The sequence below is a fragment of the Dioscorea cayenensis genome, chromosome 19, assembly GCF_009730915.1.
Source record: "Dioscorea cayenensis subsp. rotundata cultivar TDr96_F1 chromosome 19, TDr96_F1_v2_PseudoChromosome.rev07_lg8_w22 25.fasta, whole genome shotgun sequence".
NCBI lineage: Eukaryota > Viridiplantae > Streptophyta > Magnoliopsida > Dioscoreales > Dioscoreaceae > Dioscorea > Dioscorea cayenensis.
In genome coordinates, this window is record NC_052489.1 from 25,113,882 (window position 1) to 25,138,841 (window position 24,960).

The window sequence follows — 24,960 nt, forward strand, 5'->3', positions numbered from 1 at the left end:
AGATGACATTTCCATGGCCAATTAACTACACCTTAACATCCGTTAGTGCCTTTTGGATTTGATAAAAATTAATTTGAAATGGAGGGACCTTTGAAGAATAAGCAAACTTCAAGGGATTTTTAAGGCATCTGCAAACTATAGAGGGACTTATAGATAATTACATGTTATTATTATCACTTTAAGTAGAAGATGGAGAATGGAGTAGACTACCAACTCTCTTGTTCAGCAAATAGTCAAAACCAATGTATTTTTTAATCATAAATTAAAAACCGGAGGTATGATGGGTAGGCAGACTCCGGGACTTTCACTCCACTACAGGAGGTATGATCGAACACCTTACATAAAAGTCATGGTGTCAATAACCAAAATATTGTAGGGGTTGTAATTTTATTTAAGGTTTTTTTTTCAAGTTTATAAAACATAAAAAAATAAAAATAAAATAATTCATAAACACATAGATTCATCAGAAGAAGAAGAAGATTACAGTTATTCATCAAGAGGACATATACGTGAAGAAACTTGCAAATTATTATTCTTTATGTTAAGAAATAACGCATATTCACTACAGAGCAACAATAAATTAAACAGTGAAAAAACTGCACACGAAGAAGATAAATAACACCGGCTCTAGCTATATAGATCTCCAATTAATGTATCTCTCTACTCAAGCTCAAAGGCAGACACAGGGAAGCTATCAGAGAGACCAGTGCCAGTCTTGAAGGTGATCTTCCCGAAAGAAGGATCCTCAATGTACATCTCCACAACAGACAGCCAAAGAAGAAGCTCTCTAGTCTTCACTCCGCTGATCTTCAACATCTTTCCCTTCTCAACAAAGGCAGTCACCTCAGTGGCATAACACACAACTTGTTTGATCTTCTTGAATGTGTGTTCCTTCTTCTTCTTCTGGACAAGCCAAATGAATCCGCCTGCACGATAAAAAAATATATAAATATATATAGAGTACGATCGAGTATTCTAGGGGCGTTTGTAAATAAGTTATCTATGAACGAACGTCCTTCTATTAACTCTTAGATTTGATATCATCCATTCGAATAAATAGTTATAATCTATAATATTGCTATCAATAGTACTAAGTGAGATGAATAATGCTTTTATGAACAGTGGCACATTAAAAAAAAGTGAAATATGCAATATTTTCATCTCAACCATCTAAACTTGATCGCAACAGTAAAAAATTAAATCGCACCTATCCACCCTTATTTGCACACCCTCTTTTATATTTGTCATCTGCGGACGCTCTGCGGATGTCCGCAAATAACACATCACCATATTTGTATATATATATATATAGCCGGCTTTTGTACAATGTCAATTTTAGTAAAATAGCAAAAATCATTATATTAAATCTAGCTAGTCTTATTATTCTCATCATATAGCTATATAAAAAACATCATTAATAACGAAACACTATAATTTTGTTCAATAATTGATGGTGTTCATAATCCTAAGCGTTATTGTTAAGGCAAGAGATCAATGCTCTATGGAGGTCACGAGCCATTATTAGTACCTATTTGTTCTAGCAAACGAGATGAAATGATTCTTTCACCAAGTAGAACCTTTAGCTTTGTTTTTCTCCTTAACAATGTGAAATTTATGTTGGTAAAATGTGAGAAGATTCTTACCATAAGTATGAAATTTATGGCAGACACATATATGGTCCTTTTGGAGGGCCAACTTTGAACCTATCTACTAACATTTGGAATTTCCTATCCAAGCTATATTTTAAAATATTTGGTCAAGAAAAAAAGCTGCATATTCAAATAATATTTCTTGCCAATAGTTGTCTTTTCTAATAAGATCAGTGATCATATTTTTCTTTATTTTAGTCATTTGTAGCTCGAGATTCAAAGTAGTTGAAGTTGAGAGACTCATATATGACCTCTACTTTTTGTATTCTTCCACGAAGATTGAGGGAAACTCTAGAATTAAGGAGGTGTCCAAAGATTTTTAGCATTCCAATAACTGACAGAGTGACTATGAATAGATCCAATGGGTGAATATTCAAATAATATTTCTTGCCAATAGTTGTCTTTTCTATTAAGAGTGATCATCATATTCTTTTATCTTAGTGATTTGTAGCTAGCAGCCCAAGATTCAAAGTAGTTGAAGTTGAGAGACTCAAATATGACCTCTACTTTTTGTGTTCTTCACGAAGATTGAGGGAAAACCTTGAATTAAGGAGGTGTTTAAAGATTTTTAATATTCCAATAACGTACAGAGTGACTATGAATAGATCCAATGAGTGAATTAAAGATTTTATCTCGCTTTTTCTCTTTTTTTAAACCCCTTGTAAGCCACTTAACCACCCTAGTATAACTCATTTCTATAACTATTTTTATTTCTCTCATTCCCTTCTATTTCTACTGTATCTTTCAAATAACCTTCTCCTCCTCTCTTCTCCATGCTACACTCCCTCTATCTATATTTGTATCATCTATATTTCTAATACATTTAGGATGATTTATCTAATTAAAAAAATAAAAAAAATCACATGGTTTTGATTTTAAAATATAAATATATAGAGATTAGACACATTGGAGATCACCGTTAATGAATGTGGTTTATCCATTTTTTCAAAACAAAAAAAAAAACATTGGAGATCACCTGGTATAAGTTCTACTCAATAATATTAAGTAAATTATTATTATTATTACTATTATTATTATTATTTCATTTTAACAAGAAGAAGGAGAATGGAGTAAACTACCAACTCTGTTGTTCAAAAAATGATCAAAACCAGTGTATATTTTAATCATAAATTAAAAACCAAATGTTCTTTTAAAAATTAATTATTTAAAACTCAATCCTTAATACGTTTTTTTTTATCTAGCAAGTATTACAATCTACTATGGGATACTCAAAGAATATTCATCAAAGAACTTTATTGATCCGTTCAAACAGTGGTTATATTATTTGGTAGTATTGCTAATTCTAAATCTTGGAGGAGGATTTTCTGAAAATCAAATGACATTTGTGATGTAGGAGGACATCATGAGAGATGAGAATGGGGGTTAGCTGATGCTTTGATTGCTTATAATTGGCAAACTCCGGGACTTTCACTCCACTACAGGAGGTATGATCGAACACCTTACACAAAAGTTCTAATATCAATATACCAAAAGATTGTAGGTTGTCATAATTTTATTTAAAATTTTTTAAAGTTTATAAAACATAAAAAATAAAAATAAAATAATTTATAAACACATAGATTCATGAGAAGAAGAAGATTACAGTTATTCATCAAAAGGACATATAAATTAATGATGAAGCTTGCAAATTCTTATTCTTTATGTTAAGAAATAACAGTGATGCATATTCGCTACAGAACAACCATAAATTAAAACAGGGGGTCATTTCACTGGTGGCCACATAAGTTTCATAAGTATAACGCTATGGCCACAAAAGTTTTTTTTGTAACGCTGTGGCCACATAAGTTTACTCCGGTCACATGAGTGGCCACAACGGGCTGTTTCGGGGCTATTTCCTGCGAAATTGATGACGTGGCTGCCAGCGTGGCTTATTAAATTCATTACTCTATCCGCGTGGCAGTCCACCTCAGCAGGCGACTGAGTAAGGCCATGTCATCTCCACGTCGGCATCACACGTGGCAGACCTTGTTCTCCCTCCCCCCTCTCATAAGGCCATCCCCAATGTTGAAATGATACCCTAGCCCTAGTTCACAAAGCCCGATAACCTCGCTCCAACCTCGCCTCCCCTGCCCTTTTTTTCTCTTAGCTAGACTAGGGGCATCGCTCGGGGCAAGAATCGGGCACCATTCCGGCTAGAACCAGCCATCAATCTGGCCAAACTCGAGCATAATTCTGGCCAGTCTGTTTGTAAAAGATTCAAGATTGGCAATGTCATCTACTGCACAGGAGCAACTCAATCTCCACCTGCAAACATGGCTTCTTCCCCAGTCAGAGCTTCTTCCCCAATTAGAGCTGATCTTGATGCCAACCTAAGTCAAGTGTGAAGTTGCAGATTGGCAATGTTTTAATATAAGACTGCTAATATTTTTCTTTAATGTAAACTGGGAATTGAATAGTTGGGAATTGTATCAGTTGTCCAACTTTAATTTGGTTGTTATTCTATCCTGTTTAATGTCTCAAAAATTCCATTGATCGATCGTTTAATTTGGATATGTGTTGTTTAATTGTTACGTATTCGTCTTCTTTAAATATTGTGTAGAATTTATGTAGTTTTCTTCAGTTACGCATATTTTTCTTTTGTTCGGAATGCTTGTATTGTTTGTATTGTGTAGAATTTCTGCGGTTTTCTTCCAGTTACTGCTGATTTTCTTTTTGTTCGGAATGCTTGTATTGTTTGTATTGTGTAGAATTTCTGCAGTTTTTCTTCTAGATTTACTGATTTCTATTATGCAGAATGCATATATTGTTTGTATTGTGTAAAATTTTTGCAGTTTTATTCCAGATCTCTCAAAGATTTATATTGTATAGAATAACTTGGTGTTTGTATTGTGCAGAATTTCTGCAGCTCTTCCAAGTTTGTGCAGCTCTTCAAAATTCTATTTTTCCCCAGGTTTTAGTACAAGATTTTTCCCCAAGTTTGAGTACAAGATTTTTCCCCAGGTTTTAGTACAAGATTTTTCCCCAGGTTTTAGTAGAAGATTTTTCTTTCCCCAGGTTTTAGTACAAGATTTTTTCCCCAGGTTTTAGTACCAGAATTTTCCCAGTGTTTAGCATTGCATACTTCCCCAGGTTTCTGTAGTTTTATTCCCATGAACTAGGGCTACCTTTTTTTCCCATATTCTTTCCCATATTCTTTCCCCAGGTTTTATACAAATTATTGTACAAATTGGCACAACAATTCTGCAGACTTTGAAGATTCTGCAGATTTGATCTTCATTCAATTACACAACTGAAAATTATACAATGGATTTGATCTTCATTCGTAGGTGAAAATTTCACAATTGAAATAATAATTCAAATGAAGAAACAAATGGAAAATAATAACTCAAATTAAGTTGCACAATAGACCTAATTACAAATACAAACACAGAAGAATTTCTCACATTGATTGTGAAGTAAATTTAACTTCTCACAGTCTCGTAAGCATTCATTCAAAACAAAATTAAATTTGAATCTCACAATACAAAGAGACAATCTCATTCGAACTGGTTGACAAACACATTTAACTTCCCACAATCTTGAATCTTTTACAAACAGACTGGCCAGAATTATGCTCGAATTTGGCCGGATTGATGGCTGGTTCTAGCCGGAATGGTGCCCGATTCTTGCCGGAGCGATGCCCTAGTCTAGCTAAGAGAAAAAGGGTCGGGAGCGAGGTTGGAGCGAGGTTATCAGTTTGTGAACTAGGGCTAGTGTATCATTTCAACATTGGGGATGGCCTTATGAGAGGGGGGAGAGAGAACAAGGTCTGCCACGTGTGATGCCGACGTGGAGATGACATGGCCTTACTCAGTCGCCTGCTGAGGTGGACTGCCACGCGGATAGAGTAATGAATTTAATAAGCCACGCTGGCAGCCACGTCATCAATTTCGTCGGAAATAGCCCCGAAACAGCCCGTTGTGGCCACCCATGTGACCGGAGTAAACTTATGTGGTCACAGCGTTAGAAAAAAAAACTTTTGTGGCCATAGCGTTATACTTATGAAACTTATGTGGCCACATGTGAAATGACCCCATTAAAACAGTGAAACAACTACACACGAAGAAGATAAATAACAGTGGCTCTAGAGCTCCAATTAATGTATCACTCTACTCAAGCTCAAAGGCAGACACAGGGAAGCTATCAGAGAGACCAGTGCCGGTCTTGAAGGTGATCTTCCCGGAAGAAGGATCCTCAATGTACATCTCCACAACAGAAAGCCAAAGAAGAAGCTCTCTAGTCTTCACTCCGCTGATCTTCATCATCTTTCCCTTCTCAACAAAGGCAGTCACCTCAGTGGCATAAGACACAACTTGTTTGATCTTCTTGAATGTGTGTTCCTTCTTCTTCTGGACAAGCCAAATGAATCCACCTGCACGGTTGTAACCAAACTCTTTAATGTCATCCAATGGAAACAAACCATTCGGAAGACCGAGCTCTCCGAGCACTTCGGCTGCCTTCTTCTTGCAAGCAACGTCACCTTTTACGATCTCTGCACCTTTCCGGTGACTCTCAATGGCTTGGGATGCCATTTCTTGAGGAAGAATGGGTGAGTTTTGGAGGTTTGAAGTAGTTTAGGGTGATGGTGGTGGTGGCAATGGTGGTGTTGAGGTTTGTGTATATATAGATGAAGATTGGAAGAACAGGGCACAAGAAAGGCGAGAGTGGAGAAGGATTTAAACGTTGACTTTGTATTTGCAGACCCAGACAAAGTTTCTTGGTCAACAAAAGGTTTCTATTTATTTCTTTCAATTAGAAAGTTGGGTGGATATAATTGATTTTTCTTTCTTTCTATTAAGCCATGATTTGTATCATCCGTCCATAGATATAGGTGCATGGGCGAGCATGTGAGTCATTTTATTTTAAACAAATGAAGGACCATATTTAAAAAAAAAAACTTTTTTTCCTGATTAATTTTTTTAACAAATGCGACAAATGCGTTCTGCAAAAAGTATCAAAACATAGATGAGTACGATAGTACACTAGTTATGGTGGTTTAACAATCTTTTAATTATTTATTAACTCGGTCAAACGTCATGTGATGCGATTAAAATCATTTAATGTGCATGCTTAGAAGATATTTTTGGAACCAAATTAAGTTAATTAATTCTCTGTAATGCAATTTGGGAGGGAAATAATCTTTGTTAGTTGATGTTCGATTCAAATTTAGATTTTTTGGTTAAGAAAAATGGCCAATGCCGCCAATCCAGCAATGGCACATGTGCAATGTGCATAGTGAGAGAACCTACATTGTTAGAAGAAATGTTACTGGACATTTAGCTCTCTTATTTGACCATCAATTTATTAATCCTCTTTGTCATGTCATTGCTCTTATTTTTGGCAATATTTGGAAACAAATTATTTTTAAAATTTATATGATATATTTGGTCAACATAAATAACGATTCAACCACATTTATCAAACAAATATATATATATATATAAATATGGGCGGCTAGCTTTTGCACATGTTGATTTTAGTGAAATAGCAAAAATTAATCATTATAGTAAATCTAGCTAGGTTTATTATTCTCATCATACAGCCATACAAAAAAATCATTAACAATAGAAAACTAGAATTTTGTTCAATAAAAAAAACCATTAACAATAGAAAATTAGAATTTTGTTCAATAATTGATGGTGTTCATAATCCCAAGCGTTGTTATTATTTTTTTTTTTTTTGACAAGAGGAACAGACAGCCCGAAGGCCCTGCTAAACCATCAGAGTCATGCACAAGCCTTGGTGGAGCAAGTGGGGGCGGGGCCCGAGCACACATGGGCGTTGGGACCACCCACACACAACCACCACTCATATCTCCCAGAAATGTGCCCTCAGCCGAGAATCAAACTCTCACCACTTGGTGAAGAGCTCTATCGGTCACCCATATACCAATAGGCCATTTGGTCATTGGCAATCCCAAGCGTTGTTGTTAATACAAGAGATTTGTGTTCTATGGAGGTCACGAGCCATTATTAGTACCTATATTTGTTCTAGCAAACGAGATGAAATGATTTTTTCACCAAGTATATAGAATCTCTAGCTTTGTTTTTCTCCTTAACGATGTGAAATTTATGTCGGTGAAATGTGAGAAGATTCTTACCATAAGTATGAAATTTATAGCAGACACATATATGGTCCTTTTGGAGAGCCAACTTTGAACCTGTCTACTAACATTTGGAATTTCCTCATCCAAGTTATATTTTAAAATATTTGGTTAGAAAAAAAACTGCATATATTCAAATAATATTTCTTGTAAGTTATCTTTCTATTAAAGTGATCCTATTTTTCTATTTTAGTCATTTGTAGCCCCAAATTCAAAACAGTTGAACTTCAGAGACTCAAATAAGATCTCTACTTTTTGTGTTCTTTCATGAAGATTGAGGGAACCCCTAGCCTTTAATTAAGGAGGTGTCTAAAGATTTTTAACATTCCAACAACTTACAGAGTGACTACGAATAGATAATCCAATAGGTGAATTGAAGATTTTTTCTCCCTTTTCCTCTCCTTTTAATCCTCTTGCAAGCCACTTAACCACCCTAGTGTAACTCATTTAATCTATAACATTTTTTATTTCTCTTATTCCCTTCTACTTCTACTGTTTCTTTCTAATACCCTTCTCCTCTCTCCTCAATGCTACACTCCCTCTATTTATATTTGTATCTGTTTGGGTGATTTATCTAATTAAAAAAAAATCACATGGTTTTACTTTTAAAATATAAATATATAGAGGTTAGACACATTGGAGATCATCTTGTATAAGTTCTACTCAATAATATAAAGTAAATTATTATTATTATTATTATTATTATTATTATTATTATATCACTTTAATGAGGAGACGAAGAATGGAATAAACAACCAACTCTCTGTTGTTCAGAAAATGATTAAAACCAGTGTATTTTTTAATCATAAATTGAAAACCAAAATTTCTTTTAAAATTTAATTATTTAAAATCCAATCCTTAATACGTTATTTTTATATCTAGCAAATATTACAATCCACTATGGGATACTTAAGAAATACTCATCAGAGAACTTTCGTGATTTGTCATAATAGTGATTACATTATTTGTTATTATTGCTATTTCTAAATTTTGGAAGAGGATTTTCTAAAAGATCAAACGACATCTGTGATGTAGGAGGTCATCCTGATAAATAAGAATGGCGGAGTTAGCTGATGCTTTGGTTGCTTATAGTAGGTAGACTCCGAGACTTTCACTCCACTACGTACAGGAGGTATGATCGAACACCTTACACAAAAGTTATGGTATCAATAGACTAAAAGATTGTTAGCGGTTGTAATTTTATTTAAATTTATAAAAATAAAATAATTCATAACCACATAGATTCATCAGAAGAGTAAGATTACAATTATTCATCAAAAGGACATATAATTAAATTAATGAAGAAGCTTACAAATTCTTATCCTTTATGTTAAGAAATAACAGTGATGCATATTCGCTTCAGAACAACCATAAATTAAAACAGTGAAACAACTACACACGAAGAAGATAAATAACACCCGCTCTAGAGCTCCAATTAATGTATCACTCTACTCAAGCTCAAAGGCAGACACAGGGAAGCTATCAGAGAGACCAGTGCCGGTCTTGAAGGTGATCTTCCCGGAAGAAGGATCCTCAATGTACATCTCCACAACAGACAGCCAAAGAAGAAGCTCTCTAGTCTTCACTCCGCTGATCTTCATCATCTTTCCCTTCTCAACAAAGGCAGTCACCTCAGTGGCATAAGACACAACTTGTTTGATCTTCTTGAATGTGTGTTCCTTCTTCTTCTTCTGGACAAGCCAAATGAATCCACCTGCACGGTTGTAACCAAACTCTTGAATGTCATCCAATGGAAACAAACCATTCGGAAGACCGAGCTCTCCGAGCACTTCGGCTGCCTTCTTCTTGCAAGCAGCGTCACCTTTTACTATCTCTGCACCTTCCCGGTGACTCTCAATGGTTTGGGATGCCATTTCTTGAGGAAGAATGGGTAAGTTTTGGAGGTTTAAAGTAGTTTAGGGTGATGGTGGTGGTGCTAATGGTGGTGTTGAGGTTTGTGTATATATAGATGAAGATTGGAAGAACAGGGCACAAGAAAGGAGAGAGTGGAGAAGAGTTTAAACTTTGACTTTGTATTTGCAGACCCAGACAAAGTTTCTTGGTCAACAAAAGGTTTCTATTTATTTCTTTCAATGAGAAAGTTGGGTGGATATGAATTGGTTTTTCTTTTTATTTCTAACAAGACTTAGATTAGGCCATGATAGATATAGCTGCATGTGCGAGCATGTGAGTCATTTAATTTAAAACAAATGAAGGACCATATTTAAAATCTTTTTCCTTTTTGTCTGATTTATTTATGTATTTATTAACAAAAGTAACAAACGCGGCCCCACAAAAAGTATCAAAGAATAGGCAAATACGGGTGTGCACTAATCACGATGGTTTAATAACTTTTTAGAGATTTATTAACTCGGACAAACGTTATACGGAATGATTAGATTTCTTTCATGTGCAAGGTGAGAGAACCTATATAATTAGGAGAAATGTATTTAGTCCTCATGTTTGACCATGCATCTATTTATTAATCCTTTTTGCCATCTGATTGCTTTTATTTTTGGCAATATTTGGAAACAAATTATTTTTAAAATTTATATGATATATTTGGCGGGCAAAAATAATGATTCAACCACATTTATCAAACAAATATATAAATATATATCAAGAGGACTAGTATTTTAGAGACTTTCGTAAATAAATTATCTACAAATGAACGTCAAATGTTGGATTTGATATCACCCATTCCAATGAAAAGTACTCTATAACAGTATTGCCAACAATACTAACTTAGACTAAGAGTGTTTTTATGAACAATAGCATAATAAAAAATATGGGATAGGTAGTTTTTCATCTCAACCATCTGAACTTGATCGCAATAGCAAAAAATTAAATCCCACCAATCCACCCTTATTTGCACCCTCTCTTTTATATTTGACATCTGCGAACGCTTTGCGGATGTCCGCAAATAAGGAATCGCCACATATATGTATATATATATATATATATATATATATATTTGGTTGGCTTTTGTACAATGTCGATTTTGGTAAAATAGCAAAAAATCATTATTATTCACATCATATAGCCATATAAAAAAATCATTAATAATAAAAAAAACTAGAATTTTGTTCAATAATTGATGGTGTCCATAATCCCAAGCGTTGTTGTTAAGACGAGAGATCAACGCTCTCTCACAGGCCATTATTAGTATCTATTTGTTCTAGCAAAATAGATGAAATGATTCTTTCACCAAGTAGAATCTTTAGCTTTGTTTTTTCTCCTTAACAATGTGAAATTTATGTTGGTGAAATGTGATTAGATTCTTACTGTAAGTATGAAATTTATGGCAAATGCATATATGGTCCTTTTGGAGGACCAACCTTGAACTTGTCTACTAATATTTGGAATTTGTCACATAAGCTATATTTTTAAATATTTGGTTAGAAAAAAAACTGCATATTCAAATAATATTTCTTGCCACCAGTTGTATCCCTATTAAGAGTGATCATATTCTTCTAGTTTAGTCATTTGTAGCCCAAGATTCGAAGCAATTGAGGTTGAGAGACTCAAATAAGACCTCTGCTTTTTGTCCCAAGATTCGAAGCAGTTGAGATTGAGAGACTCAAATAAGACCTCTACTTTTTGTGTTCCGAAGATTGAGGGAACCCTAGAATTAAGGAGGTGTCCAAAGATTTTTAACATTTCAGAACTTTCACAGTGACTATGAATAGATAATCCAATAGGTGCATTGAAGATTTTATCTCGCGTTTTCTCTTCTTTTAAACCTCTTGCAAGCCACTTAACCACCCTAGTATAACTCATTTTATATAACCTTTTTTATTTCTCTCTTTCTAATACACTTCTCCTTTTTTTTTCTCTGTGCTACACTTCCTTTATTTATATGCTACACTCCCTTTATTTATATTTGTATCAGTTATATTTCTATTACATTTAGGATGATTTATTAAATTAGAAAAATACAAAAGAAATCGCATGGCTTTGATAATAAATTATAAATATAGAGAGGTTAGACACACTGGAGATCACCTTGTATAAGGTCTACTCAATAATATAAAGTATATTATTATTATTATTATTAGGGAAAATTATTTAAAAATCTTTATGAAGTTTCATTTTTCCTCTGCAGTCCCTTTGACATTTGCACTTCCCATATAGTCCCTCCTTTTTACATAGCTTCTTTTTTACTCCTTGTTGTGGCACGCTTAACGCTTTGGAGGCTTTTTTCTCTAATAACATAAATGCCCCTCTCTTTCGCCTCCCGCCCAATCACATTAACCTTTTTGTAAGTAATGGCAGAAGCCATCATCTTCATCCTCTTTTACTGTACTTCATCTTCATCTTTATCTTCTGTCTCTTTTTCTTCTTCTTGTCGTTGTTCTTCTTCTTTGCCTCCTTCTTTCTGTCATTCAAGTAATCAACATCTCCATTCCTATTGTTCAGTTTTGTGGGAGATGTAGTTCAGTTTTGGTTACTTTCTCTTTATGTTTTTTTTTAACCTATGGGTTTCTCCAATGTTTACGCAAGTATTAGTCATTATGGAGAAATCTTGTGCTGTGACTCATTTCAAAGGCGAAGGATGGTTACTATAATTCACGGTCTTTGTTGTCTCTACGACAGGGGTCAGGTAATACTTAGCATTAGCTAGAGTGGAAGCCATTTCTGTATTCAATTGAAATTACACAAAATCATTATATTTTACATAGCATGAGGATATTTTACACAGGAAAAAATGTATATTATACAGAAAAACTCACAAATCCAAAATAATACACACGAATGCCTGAAACCCACACAGCCGAAAGTTGGATTCTACACAGGAAACCCAAAAAAATACACACGAAAAGCACACAATACTAATCTGCAGCAAGTCGGCCGACTTCTCCTTACCTTTTTACTTGTGTTTTGGTTTGCAAGAAGGCTCACAAGTTTGTGGGAACTTCGGTCGAAAGACGAGAGTGTGAAGAGAAGAACAAGGTCGTCGGCAAACGAACAAGAAGAAGAAAGTCATAGGCAGAAGAAGAAGAAGAAGAAGAAGAAGAAGAAGAAGAAGAAGAAGAAGAAGAATGGGTTCCACTGCGACGACGCATATAAGTAAAAGACCAAGAGCCGCCTAAGCAGTTACAGGAGGTGGGTTTCCAACTGTTGGGCGGTTTCCAACGCCAGTTCAGTCATTTCCCCGCTTTTAGGTTTTAGAACTTGAACAAGGACAAAGATGAAATTTCCATGGCCAATTAACTACACCTTAAAATCAGTTAGTGCCTTTTGGATTTGATAAAAATTAATTTCAAAAGGAGGGACCTCTGAAGAATAAGCAAACTTCAAGGGATTTTTAAGGCATCTGCAAACTATAGAGGGATTTATAGATAATTACATGTTATTATTATCACTTTAAGTAGAAGATGGAGAATGGAGTAGACTACCAACTCTCTTGTTCAGCAAATGGTCAAAACCAATGTATTTTTTAATCATAAATTAAAAACCAAAATTGTTTTAAAAAATTAATTATTGAAAATTCAATCCATAATAAGTTATTTTTATATCTAGCAAGCATTACAATCTACTATGGATACTCAAGGAATTAATACTCATCAAAGAACACTCATGATCCGCTCTAACATTGGTTACATTATTTGTTATTATTGCTAATTCTAAAACCTAGTTTGAGGAGGATTTTCTGAAATGTGATGTAGGAGGACATCCTAAGAGAACAGAATGGGGGTTAGCTGATGCTTTGGTTACTTATGGGTAGGCAGACTCCGGGACTTTCACTCCACTACAGGAGGTATGATCGAACACCTTACATAAAAGTTATGGTGTCAATAACCAAAATATTGTAGGGGGTTGTAATTTTATTTAAGGTTTTTTTTTCAAGTTTGTAAAACATAAAAAAATAAAAATAAAATAATTCATAAACACATAGATTCATCAGAAGAAGAAGATTATGTTTATTCATCAAAAGGACATATAAATTAATGAAGAAGCTTGCAAATTCTTATTCTTTATGTTAAGAAATAACAGTGATGCATATTCGCTACAGAACAACCATAAATTAAAACAGTGAAAAAACTGCACACGAAGAAGATAAATAACACCGGCTCTAGCTATATAGATCTCCAATTAATGTATCTCTCTACTCAAGCTCAAAGGCAGACACAGGGAAGCTATCAGAGAGACCAGTGCCAGTCTTGAAGGTGATCTTCCCGGAAGAAGGATCCTCAATGTACATCTCCACAACAGACAGCCAAAGAAGAAGCTCTCTAGTCTTCACTCCGCTGATCTTCAACATCTTTCCCTTCTCAACAAAGGCAGTCACCTCAGTGGCATAAGACACAACTTGTTTGATCTTCTTGAATGTGTGTTCCTTCCTCTTCTTCTGGACAAGCCAAATGAATCCACCTGCACGGTTGTAACCAAACTCTTGAATGTCATCCAATGGAAACAAACCATTCGGAAGACCGAGCTCTCCGAGCACTTCGGCGGCCTTCTTCTTGCAAGAGGCATCACCTTTTACTATCTCTGCACCTTTCCGGTGACTCTCAATGGCTTGGGATACCATTTCTTGAGGAAGAATGGGTGAGTTTTGGAGGTTTGAAGTAGTTTAGGGTGATGGTGGTGGTGGTAATGGTGGTGTTGAGGTTTGTGTATATATAGATGAAGATTGGAAGAACAGGGCACAAGAAAGGAGAGAGTGGAGAAGAGTTTAAACTTTGACTTTGAATTCGTAGACCCAGACAAAGTTTCTTGGTCAACAAAAGGTTTCTATTTATTTCTTTCAATGAGAAAGTTGGGTGGATATGAATTGGTTTTTCTTTCTTTCTATTAAGCCATGATTTGTATCATCCGTCCATAGATACAGGTGCATGGGCGAGCATGTGGGTTATTTTATTTTAAACAAATGAATGACCATATTTATAAAAAGGGACATTTAATAAAATGACTCTCCTTTTTAATTAAACCAAAATAGCCTTTAGGGTAGTTTTTAATTGTCAAAATGGCACTAGGATCATCATCACATCACCCACATGATGTGACATGTTGACTGGGCGCTGACTGGGCTGATGACGTGCCATTTTTAAATAAAAAATCCTGATTTTTTTTTTTCATTTTAACCCTTGAATTGTTTTCTAATCAATAAGTTGGCTTATTCTTGAGTTTTTTTGACCAAATTTTTTTAAAAAAATTTATTAAATTTTTAAATAATTTTTTAAAAATATATAAGTGTGTTTTTTTAATTTAAATCCCTTATTTCTTTTATAATTAACAAATTATCTTTTCACTTTGATTATTTAACCCAAATTTTATTTAAAAAAATATGTACTTTTTTAATTTATTAAAAAAATTAAATTAAAAAAATATATTTGAATATGAAAACACAAATTTTAAAATTTTAACTTTTGAAAATATTAAACCTTTAATGAAACAACTTTTTAAGCAATATATAAGTGTGGCTTTTTATTTGTATTATAATTAACAAAAACTCTTTGATTACTTAACCCAAATTTTGCTTAAAAAAATAATGTAATTTTTTTAATATATTAAAAAATTAATTTAAATAATATATTTGAATATGAAAACACAAATTTATTTTTAAATTAAATCGTTAAATCAATAATAAATTTTAAAATTATTTAAAATTAAAAAGCATAATTGCATTTAAATATAAAGTAAAGTTACATCATATATTTCTCCCTTGTCTAGGGCAAGTAGTTCTATAATGACCGGATTGTTTACATATAGAGCATAAATTATGTCTAGTAGGATCAGGGTTTCTATCCATAAGCATTCTTTTACGTCTGATCTTTGGTCGGTCAGCAGTACGTCGACCAACAGGTGGAACCATTTATTAATAAATTTTAAAAGTTTAATGAATTTTTTAAAACAAAAATTGGTCAAAAAAACCCAAGAATAAGCCAACTTATTGATTAGTAAACAATTCAAGGGTTAAAATGAAAAAAATCAGGATTTTTTATTTAAAAATGCCACATCAGCAGCCCAGTCAGCATATCACATGATGTGATGGTCCTAGGGCCATTTGGTTTAATTAAAAAAAAGGAGGGCCATTTTATTAAATGGCCCAAAAAAAAAAAATGTTTTGTCTAGTTTATTAGTATTATTTTTTTAACAAAAATGATAAGCACCGCCTTATAAAGAGTATCAAAGGATATATAAACAACTATGGTAGTGCACCAATTACGGTAGTTTATATTTTTTTACTTAGTTAAACGAACATCATATAAAGAGATTAAAGTCTTTTTATGTGCATGCCCAAAAAATATTTTAGGAACTAAACGAAGTTAATAAATCCTTGCCATGCAATCAGTAAGAGAAATAATCTTTGTTAGTTGGTGTACGGTTCAAATTTAGGTTTTTGGGTTAAGGAAAATGGTGAACCCGGAAATGGCGCATGTGTAGTGTGCATAGTGAGAGAATCTACATTGTTAGGAGAAATGTCAGATATTTAGCTCTCTTGTTTGACCATCTGTCTATTAATCCTCTTTGTCATCTTATTGATGTTATTTTTGGCAATATTTGGAAGAAACAAATTATTTTTAAAATTTATATGATATATTTGGCCGGCATAAATAATGATTCGACCACATTTTCAAACAAATATATAAATATATATAGAGTACGATCGAGTATTTTAGGGGCGTTCGTAAATAAGTTATCTATGAACGAACGTCCTTCTATCAACTCTCAGATTTGATATCATCCATTCGAATGAATAGTTATAATCTATAATATTGCTGTCAATAGTACTAAGTGAGATGAATAATGCTTTTATGAACAGTGGCACATAAAAAAAAAAGTGGAATATGCAATATTTTCATCTCAACCATTTAAACTTGATCGCAACAGTAAAAAAAACTAAATCCCACCTATCCACCCTTATTTTATCCGGCTTTTGTACAATGTCAATTTTAGTAAAATAGCAAAAATCATTATATTAAATCTAGCTAGTCTTATTATTCTCATCATATAGCTATATAAAAAACATCATTAATAACGAAACACTATAATTTTGTTCAATAATTGATGGTGTCCATAATCCTAAGCGTTATTGTTAAGGTAAGAGTTCAGTGCACTATGGAGGTCACAAGCCATTATTAGTACCTATTTGTTCTAGCAAACGAGATGAAATGATTCTTTCACCAAGTAGAACCTTTAGCTTTGTTTTTCTCCTTAACAATGTGAAATTTATGTTGGTAAAATGTGAGAAGATTCTTACCATAACTATGAAATTTATGGCAGACACATATATGGTCCTTTTGGAGGGCCAACTTTGAACCTATCTACCAACATTTGGAATTTCCTATCCAAGCTATATTTTAAATTATTTGGTCAAGAAAAAAAGCTACATATTCAAATAATATTTCTTGCCAATAGTTGTCTTTTCTATTAAGATCAGTGATCATATTTTTCTTTATTTTAGTCATTTGTAGCTCAAGATTCAAAGTAGCTGAAGTTGAGAGACTCATATATGACCTCTACTTTTTGTATTCTTCCACGAAGATTGAGGGAAACTCTAGAATTAAGGAGGTGTCCAAAGATTTTTAGCATTCCAATAACTGACAGAGTGACTATGAATAGATCCAATGGGTGAATATTCAAATAATATTTCTTGCCAATAGTTGTCTTTTCTATTAAGAATGATCATCATATTCTTTTATCTTAGTGATTTGTAGCTAGCAGCCCAAGATTCAAAGTAGTTGAAGTTGAGAGACTCAAATATGACCTCTACTTTTTGTGTTCTTCACGAAGATTGAGGGAAACCCTTGAATTAAGGAGGTGTTTAAAGATTTTTAACATTCCAATAACGTACAAATCGAGTGACTATGAATAGATCCAATGAGTGAATTGAAGATTTTATCTCGCTTTTTCTCTTCTTTTAAACCCCTTGCAAGCCACTTAACCACCCTAGTATAACTCATTTCTATAACTATTTTTATTTCTCTCATTCCCTTCTATTTCTACTGTATCTTTCGAATAACCTTCTCCTCCTCTCTTCTCCATGCTACACTCCCTCTATCTATATTTGTATCATCTATATTTCTAATACATTTAGGATGATTTATCTAATTAAAAAAATAAAAAAAATCACATGGTTTTGATTTTAAAATATAAATATATAGAGATTAGACACATTGGCGATCACCGTTAATGAATGTGGTTTATCCACTTTTTCAAAAACATTGGAGATCACCCGGTATAAGTTCTACTCAATAATATTAAGTAAATTATTATTATTATTATTATTATTATTATTATTATTATTATTATATCATTTTAACAAAAAGAAGGAGAATGGAGTAAACTACCAACTCTGTTGTTCAAAAATGATCAAAACCAGTGTATATTTTAATCATAAATTAAAAACCAAATGTTCTTTTAAAAATTAATTATTTAAAACTCAATCCTTAATACGTTTTTTTTTATCTAGCAAGTATTACAATCTACTATGGGATACTCAAAGAATATTCATCAAAGAACTTTATTGATCCGTTCAAACAGTGGTTATATTATTTGGTAGTATTGCTAACTCTAAATCTTGGAGGAGGATTTTCTGAAAAATCAAACGACATTTGTGATGTAGGAGGACATCATGAGAGATGAGAATGGGGTTACCTGATGCTTTGGTTGCTTATAATTGGCAAACTCCGGGACTTTCACTCCACTACAGTAGATATGATCGAACACCTTACACAAAAGTTCTAATATCAATATACCAAAAGATTGTAGGCTGTCATAATTTTATTTAAAATTCTTTAAAGTTTATAAAACATAAAAAATAAAAATAAAATAAATTATAAACACATAGATTCATGAGAAGAAGAAGATTACAGTTATTCATCAAAAGGACATATAAATTAATGAAGAAGCTTGCAAATTCTTATTCTTTATGTTAAGAAATAACAGTGATGCATATTCGCTACAGAACAACCATAAATTAAAACAGTGAAACAACTACACACGAAGAAGATAAATAACAGTGGCTCTAGAGCTCCAATTAATGTATCACTCTACTCAAGCTCAAAGGCAGACACAGGGAAGCTATCAGAGAGACCAGTGCCGGTCTTGAAGGTGATCTTCCCGGAAGAAGGATCCTCAATGTACATCTCCACAACAGATAGCCAAAGAAGAAGCTCTCTAGTCTTCACTCCGCTGATCTTCATCATCTTTCCCTTCTCAACAAAGGCAGTCACCTCAGTGGCATAAGACACAACTTGTTTGATCTTCTTGAATGTGTGTTCCTTCTTCTTCTTCTGGACAAGCCAAATGAATCCACCTGCACGGTTGTAACCAAACTCTTGAATGTCATCCAATGGAAACAAACCATTCGGAAGACCGAGCTCTCCGAGCACTTCGGCGGCCTTCTTCTTGCAAGAGGCATCACCTTTTACTATCTCTGCACCTTTCCGGTGACTCTCAATGGCTTGGGATTCCATTTCTTGAGGAAGAATGGGTGAGTTTTGGAGGTTTGAAGTAGTTTAGGGTGATGGTGGTGGTGGTAATGGTGGTGTTGAGGTTTGTGTATATATAGATGAAGATTGGAAGAACAGGGCACAAGAAAGGAGAGAGTGGAGAAGAGTTTAAACTTTGACTTTGTATTTGCAGACCCAGACAAAGTTTCTTGGTCAACAAAAGGTTTCTATTTATTTCTTTCAATGAGAAAGTTGGGTGGATATGAATTGGTTTTTCTTTCTTTCTATTAAGCCATGATTTGTATCATCCGTCCATAGATATAGGTGCATGGGCGAGCATGTGAGTCATTTTATTTTAAACAAATGAAGGACCATATTTAAAAAAAAAACTTTTTTTCCTGATTAATTTTTTTAACAAATGCGACAAATGCGTTCTGCGAAAAGTATCAAAATATAGATGAGTACGATAGTACACTAGTTATGGTGGTTTAACAATCTTTTAATTATTTATTAACTCGGTCAGACGTCATGTGATGCGATTAAAATCATTTAATGTGCATGCTTAGAAGATATTTTTGGAACCAAATTAAGTTAATTAATTCTCTGTAATGCAATTTGGGAGGGAAATAATCTTTGTTAGTTGATGTTCGATTCAAATTTAGATTTTTTTGGTTAAGAAAAAAATGGCCAATGCCGCTAATCCAAAGAATGGCACATGTGCAATGTGCATAGTGAGAGAACCTACATTGTTAGAAGAAATGTTACTGGACATTTAGCTCTCTTATTTGACCATCAATTTATTAATCCTCTTTGTCATGTCATTGCTCTTATTTTTGGCAATATTTGGAAACAAATTATTTTTAAAATTTATATGATATATTTGGTCAACATAAATAACGATTCAACCACATTTATCAAACAAATATATATATATATATGTATGTATATAAATATGGGCGGCTAGCTTTTTGAATAAAGTGGATAAACCACAGATTTATTAGAAAAGATAGAAGGTAACAGTGAACAATAAGTACAAAAAAAAATTAAAGTACCAGACAAAAGATAAAATAAAAGACTGTTTTCCTCACCAGAAATGAGGAAAACAAATCAGAACTGAAAAAAAAGAAAAAAAAACAGAAAAGACAAGGAGAGAAACGATAATAAGCCGGGCCGGCGAAGTCAACCATCAGGAGACACAGGCCTGTCCAGCAACAACGAGATCGGATTACTCCTGACTAGAGGTATGCACGGAATCCCCAGCGGGATCGGTTGATCTAGAGCTTAGGAAATTAAGGGATCTTTTAATCCTCTGAACAGCATCTGAGGGTTCCTGCTGATGGGCCTCCGCGTCTGCAGAAATCCAAGAAAGAAGCAAATTAGTTGTTTTGTAAAGAGTAGAAAAAATGGGAGACTGAATTTGATTAAAAAAACGGTTGTTGCGTTCCAGCCAGATATTCCAGAAGATGGCTCTAGAGCAGAGATCCCAGATAATCCTAGAAGTAGGATTCAAAGAAGGGATCCAGGTGGTCCAGATATTAGAGACAGAGGAAGGAAGAGTATCAATATCTAATAAACATTTAATGTAAGACCAGATTCTTTCTGAGAAAATACAATTTATAAAAAGGTGGTCCACTGATTCTGAGTTGTTATGACATAGTATACATGTGTCAGTGGCATTTGGATTACAACCTTTTTTAAAAAGATTCTCAAGAGTCAGAATTTTATTGTCCCATGCAAGCCAACAGAATAGGGTTATTTTACTAGGTGATTTTATCTTCCAGAATTTGGAGTGAAGTTGACTGCGGATTCCTCCATCAATAAGAAAGTTGTATGATTTGACAGAGAAGGCTCCATTACTATTCAATGACCAGAGAAAGGAATCCTCTTGATCATTGGAACAATTCGGAATATAATTTTGAATTATGTCAAAATCGTCTGTGGAGGTTGTTGTGAAAGTATTACCACGGGAATTAAGAATATGAAAAAATTGTCTGACTGTAATCCAAGGTAAAGAACAGTCCAAAAAGAGTAAAGGCCAACGATCTTTTGGAGATATACCCTCTAACCATCTATCAAACCAGAAAAGTGTATCGTTACCACTCCCAATTGATTTGATAATACATGATCGAAATGAGGGTAGAATGGCATTAATTCCCGACCAGAAGAAAGACTTATTTCTAGGTGGTTGATGGTATAAAATGCTAGGCGTTTCTCTAATCGCGTAGTTGGCATTTATTATCTTGGTCCAACAGGAAACTGGCTTTGTTGTAATTTTCCACCACCACTTACCCAGCAAAGCGTTGTTGAAGACCTGTAAATCCAAAATACCCCAACCACCCATGTTACGAGGTCGACAGATTCTTTTCCAAGCAATTAATCTAATTCCCTTAGATCCAAGATCCGGGCCCTTCCAAAGGAAGTCTCTTCTGATTTTATCAATCTCATGAATAACCCAAGCAGGAAGTTTGAATACTGACATCCAGTACATGGGCGGCTAGCTTTTGCACATGTTGATTTTAGTGAAATAGCAAAAATTAATCATTATAGTAAATCTAGCTAGGTTTATTATTCTCATCATACAGCCATACAAAAAAATCATTAACAATAGAAAACTAGAATTTTGTTCAATAAAAAAAACCATTAACAATAGAAAATTATAATTTTGTTCAATAATTGATGGTGTTCATAATCCCAAGCGTTGTTATTTTTTTTTTTGACAAGAGGAACAGACAGCCCGAAGGCCCTGCTAAACTATCAGAGTCATGCACAAGCCTTGGTGGAGCAAGTGGGGGCGGGGCCCGAGCACACATGGGCGTTGGGATCACCCACACACAACCACCACTCATATCTCCCAGAAATGTGCCCTCAGCCGAGAATCAAACTCTCACCACTTGGTGAAGAGCTCTATCGGTCACCCATATACCAATAGGCCATTTGGTCATTGGCAATCCCAAGCGTTGTTGTTAATACAAGAGATTAGTGTTCTATGGAGGTCACGAGCCATTATTAGTACCTATATTTGTTCTAGCAAACGAGATAAAATGATTTTTTTCACCAAGTATATAGAATCTCTAGCTTTGTTTTTCTCCTTAACGATGTGAAATTTATGTCGGTGAAATGTGAGAAGATTCTTACCATAAGTATGAAATTTATAGCAGACACATATATGGTCCTTTTGGAGAGCCAACTTTGAACCTGTCTACTAACATTTGGAATTTCCTCATCCAAGTTATATTTTAAAATATTTGGTTAGAAAAAAAAAACTGCATATATTCAAATAATATTTCTTGCAAGTTATCTTTCTATTAAGAGTGATCCTATTTTTCTATTTTAGTCATTTGTAGCCCCAAATTCAAAGCAGTTGAACTTGAGAGACTCAAATAAGATCTCTACTTTTTGGGTTCTTTCATGAAGATTGAGGGAACCCCTAGCCTTTAATTAAGGAGGTGTCTAAAGATTTTTAACATTCCAACAACTTACAGAGTGACTACGAATAGATAATCCAATAGGTGAATTGAAGATTTTTTCTCCCTTTTCGTCTCCTTTTAATCCTCTTACAAGCCACTTAACCACCCTAGTGTAACTCATTTAATCTATAACATTTTTTATTTCTCTTATTCCCTTCTACTTCTACTGTTTCTTTCTAATACCCTTCTCCTCTCTCCTCAATGCTACACTCCCTCTATTTATATTTGTATCTGTTTGGGTGATTTATCTAATTAAAAAAAAAATCACATGGTTTTACTTTTAAAATATAAATATATAGAGGTTAGACACATTGGAGATCATCTTGTATAAGTTCTACTCAATAATATAAAGTAAATTATTATTATTATTATTATTATTATTATTATTATTATTATTATATCACTTTAATGAGGAGACGAAGAATGGAATAAACAACCAACTCTCTGTTGTTCAGAAAATGATTAAAACTGGTGTATTTTTTAATCATAAATTGAAAACCAAAATTTCTTTTAAAAATTAATTATTTAAAATCCAATCCTTAATACGTTATTTTTATATCTAGCAAATATTACAATCCACTATGGGATACTTAAGAAATACTCATCAGAGAACTTTCGTGATCTGTCATAATAGTGATTACATTATTTGTTATTATTGCTATTTCTAAATTTTGGAGGAGGATTTTCTGAAAGATCAAACGACATTTGTGATGTAGGAGGACATCCTGATAAATAAGAATGGCGAAGTTAGCTGATGCTTTGGTTGCTTATAGTAGGTAGACTCCGAGACTTTCACTCCACTACGTACAGGAGGTATGATCGAACACCTTACACAAAAGTTATGGTATCAATAGACTAAAAGATTGTTAGCTGTTGTAATTTTATTTAAATTTATAAAAATAAAATAATTCATAACCAGATAGATTCATCAGAAGAGTAAGATTACAGTTATTCATCAAAAGGACATATAATTAAATTAATGAAGAAGCTTGCAAATTTTTATTCTTTATGTTAAGAAATAACAGTGATGCATATTCGCTACAGAACAACCATAAATTAAAACAGTGAAACAACTACACATGAAGAAGAAAAATAACACCGGCTCTAGAGCTCCAATTAATGTATCACTCTACTCAAGCTCAAAGGCAGACACAGGGAAGCTATCAGAGAGACCAGTGCCAGTCTTGAAGGTGATCTTCCCGGAAGAAGGATCCTCAATGTACATCTCCACAACAGACAGCCAAAGAAGAAGCTCTCTAGTCTTCACTCCGCTGATCTTCATCATCTTTCCCTTCTCAACAAAGGCAGTCACCTCAGTGGCATAAGACACAACTTGTTTGATCTTCTTGAATGTGTGTTCCTTCTTCTTCTTCTGGACAAGCCAAATGAATCCGCCTGCACGATTGTAACCGAACTCTTGAATGCCATCCAATGGAAACAAACCATTCGGAAGACCGAGCTCTCCGAGCACTTCGGCGGCCTTCTTCTTGCAAGCAGCATCACCTTTTACGATCTCTGCACCTTCCCGGTGACTCTCAATGGTTTGGGATGCCATTTCTTGTAAACAAGAATAAAGAGGGAGTTTTGGAGTACCTTAAGGTGATGGAGGTGCAAGGTGCTGGTGGTGTTGAGAGAATGATAGGGTTGAGGGTGTGTATATATAGATGAACGTTGGGAGAGCAAGGGAAGATGAGAGGAAGATAGTGGAGAAGAGTTTAAACGTTGACTTTGGAGCTTTTGACTTGGCATGTGGGACTCGGACAATGTTGCATTGGTCAGCAAAAGGAGGCTTCAGACAATTTATATCTTTCATATGAGAAAAGTCAAGCGGATATAAATGGGTTATTTATTGTCTCTCTATTCACCTTCTTCACGGGATATATGAAAGAGAAATCATATAAAATTTTTCTTATTTATTTATTGAAAAAATATATTGCAATTCAAATTCAAAGTTAATGTATGCATAAGATATGCCATGCAAGAGAATTTACAATGGTATACGTGCGATTTCAAGCTTTTTGTGAAGATATAAATATAAAAAATTTTAGGAGTAAATAACTCAATAAATTTATCAATTTAGTCCAATATCATTAAAGAGAAACTATTGATATTCAAATTTGAAAATTATTCGCAAGATTAAATTCTACATTATTTTGAGATATCAATCACATTCTCTATGACAATTGCTGAAAACTCTCCATCACAAAATTCTTGAACAGGAAAAGTGATTCTAAATTGTATTAATTTGGAAATCAAAAGAAAATCTATTAAATGTGTGTAGAAAAAAATGACAGTAAACATTAGAAGTATCAAGAAGAATATCAGCAACATGCAATGTC

General features: G+C 33.8%; 5 protein-coding genes across 6 annotated transcripts; all 5 read right to left on the minus strand.

The window, feature by feature from the left end:
• Nucleotides 1–576: 576 nt before the first annotated feature.
• LOC120283312 lies at nucleotides 577–24,234 on the minus strand. Of its 2 annotated transcripts, XM_039289960.1 has the most exons (2): nucleotides 24,017–24,234; nucleotides 577–926 (listed from the first exon to the last, which is right to left on the minus strand). In XM_039289960.1, exons 1-2 carry the CDS (start codon nucleotides 24,174–24,176, stop codon nucleotides 661–663), a joined length of 426 nt encoding a protein of 141 aa, XP_039145894.1. In that variant the 5' UTR covers nucleotides 24,177–24,234; the 3' UTR covers nucleotides 577–660. The 2 variants fall into 2 exon arrangements, with proteins under 2 accessions (XP_039145894.1, XP_039145893.1); XM_039289959.1 differs by lacking the exon at nucleotides 577–926 and having other exon boundaries at nucleotides 23,598–24,234.
• Nucleotides 3,298–6,235, minus strand: LOC120283318. The gene is made up of 2 exons (XM_039289964.1): nucleotides 5,695–6,235; nucleotides 3,298–3,367 (listed from the first exon to the last, which is right to left on the minus strand). The coding sequence occupies exon 1, from the start codon at nucleotides 6,179–6,181 to the stop codon at nucleotides 5,759–5,761; it is 423 nt and encodes a 140-aa protein (XP_039145898.1). The 5' UTR covers nucleotides 6,182–6,235; the 3' UTR covers nucleotides 3,298–3,367; nucleotides 5,695–5,758.
• LOC120283313 lies at nucleotides 9,020–9,772 on the minus strand. The gene has a single exon (XM_039289961.1). The coding sequence runs from the start codon at nucleotides 9,624–9,626 to the stop codon at nucleotides 9,201–9,203; it is 426 nt and encodes a 141-aa protein (XP_039145895.1). The 5' UTR covers nucleotides 9,627–9,772; the 3' UTR covers nucleotides 9,020–9,200.
• On the minus strand, nucleotides 13,719–14,441 carry LOC120283317 (uncharacterized protein At5g01610-like). Its single transcript, XM_039289963.1, has one exon. It carries the CDS (start codon nucleotides 14,285–14,287, stop codon nucleotides 13,862–13,864), a length of 426 nt encoding a protein of 141 aa, XP_039145897.1. The 5' UTR covers nucleotides 14,288–14,441; the 3' UTR covers nucleotides 13,719–13,861.
• LOC120283314 lies at nucleotides 18,607–19,338 on the minus strand. Its single transcript, XM_039289962.1, has one exon. It carries the CDS (start codon nucleotides 19,176–19,178, stop codon nucleotides 18,753–18,755), a length of 426 nt encoding a protein of 141 aa, XP_039145896.1. The 5' UTR covers nucleotides 19,179–19,338; the 3' UTR covers nucleotides 18,607–18,752.
• Nucleotides 24,235–24,960: the final 726 nt, after the last annotated feature.

What these genes read in the sequence shown, in the direction of transcription:
- LOC120283318 (XM_039289964.1), bottom strand. Translation starts at nt 6,181, where the DNA reads ATGGCATCCCAAGCCATTGAGAGTCACCGGAAAGGTGCAGAGATCGTA.
- LOC120283313 (XM_039289961.1), bottom strand. Translation starts at nt 9,626, where the DNA reads ATGGCATCCCAAACCATTGAGAGTCACCGGGAAGGTGCAGAGATAGTA.
- LOC120283317 (XM_039289963.1), bottom strand. Translation starts at nt 14,287, where the DNA reads ATGGTATCCCAAGCCATTGAGAGTCACCGGAAAGGTGCAGAGATAGTA.
- LOC120283314 (XM_039289962.1), bottom strand. Translation starts at nt 19,178, where the DNA reads ATGGAATCCCAAGCCATTGAGAGTCACCGGAAAGGTGCAGAGATAGTA.
- LOC120283312 (XM_039289960.1), bottom strand. Translation starts at nt 24,176, where the DNA reads ATGGCATCCCAAACCATTGAGAGTCACCGGGAAGGTGCAGAGATCGTA. An exon ending in GTTCGGTTACAATCGTGCAG is followed by an intron (nt 927 to 24,016) that starts GCGGATTCATTT and finishes TTTATCGTGCAG; the next exon opens with GCGGATTCATTTGGCTTGTC.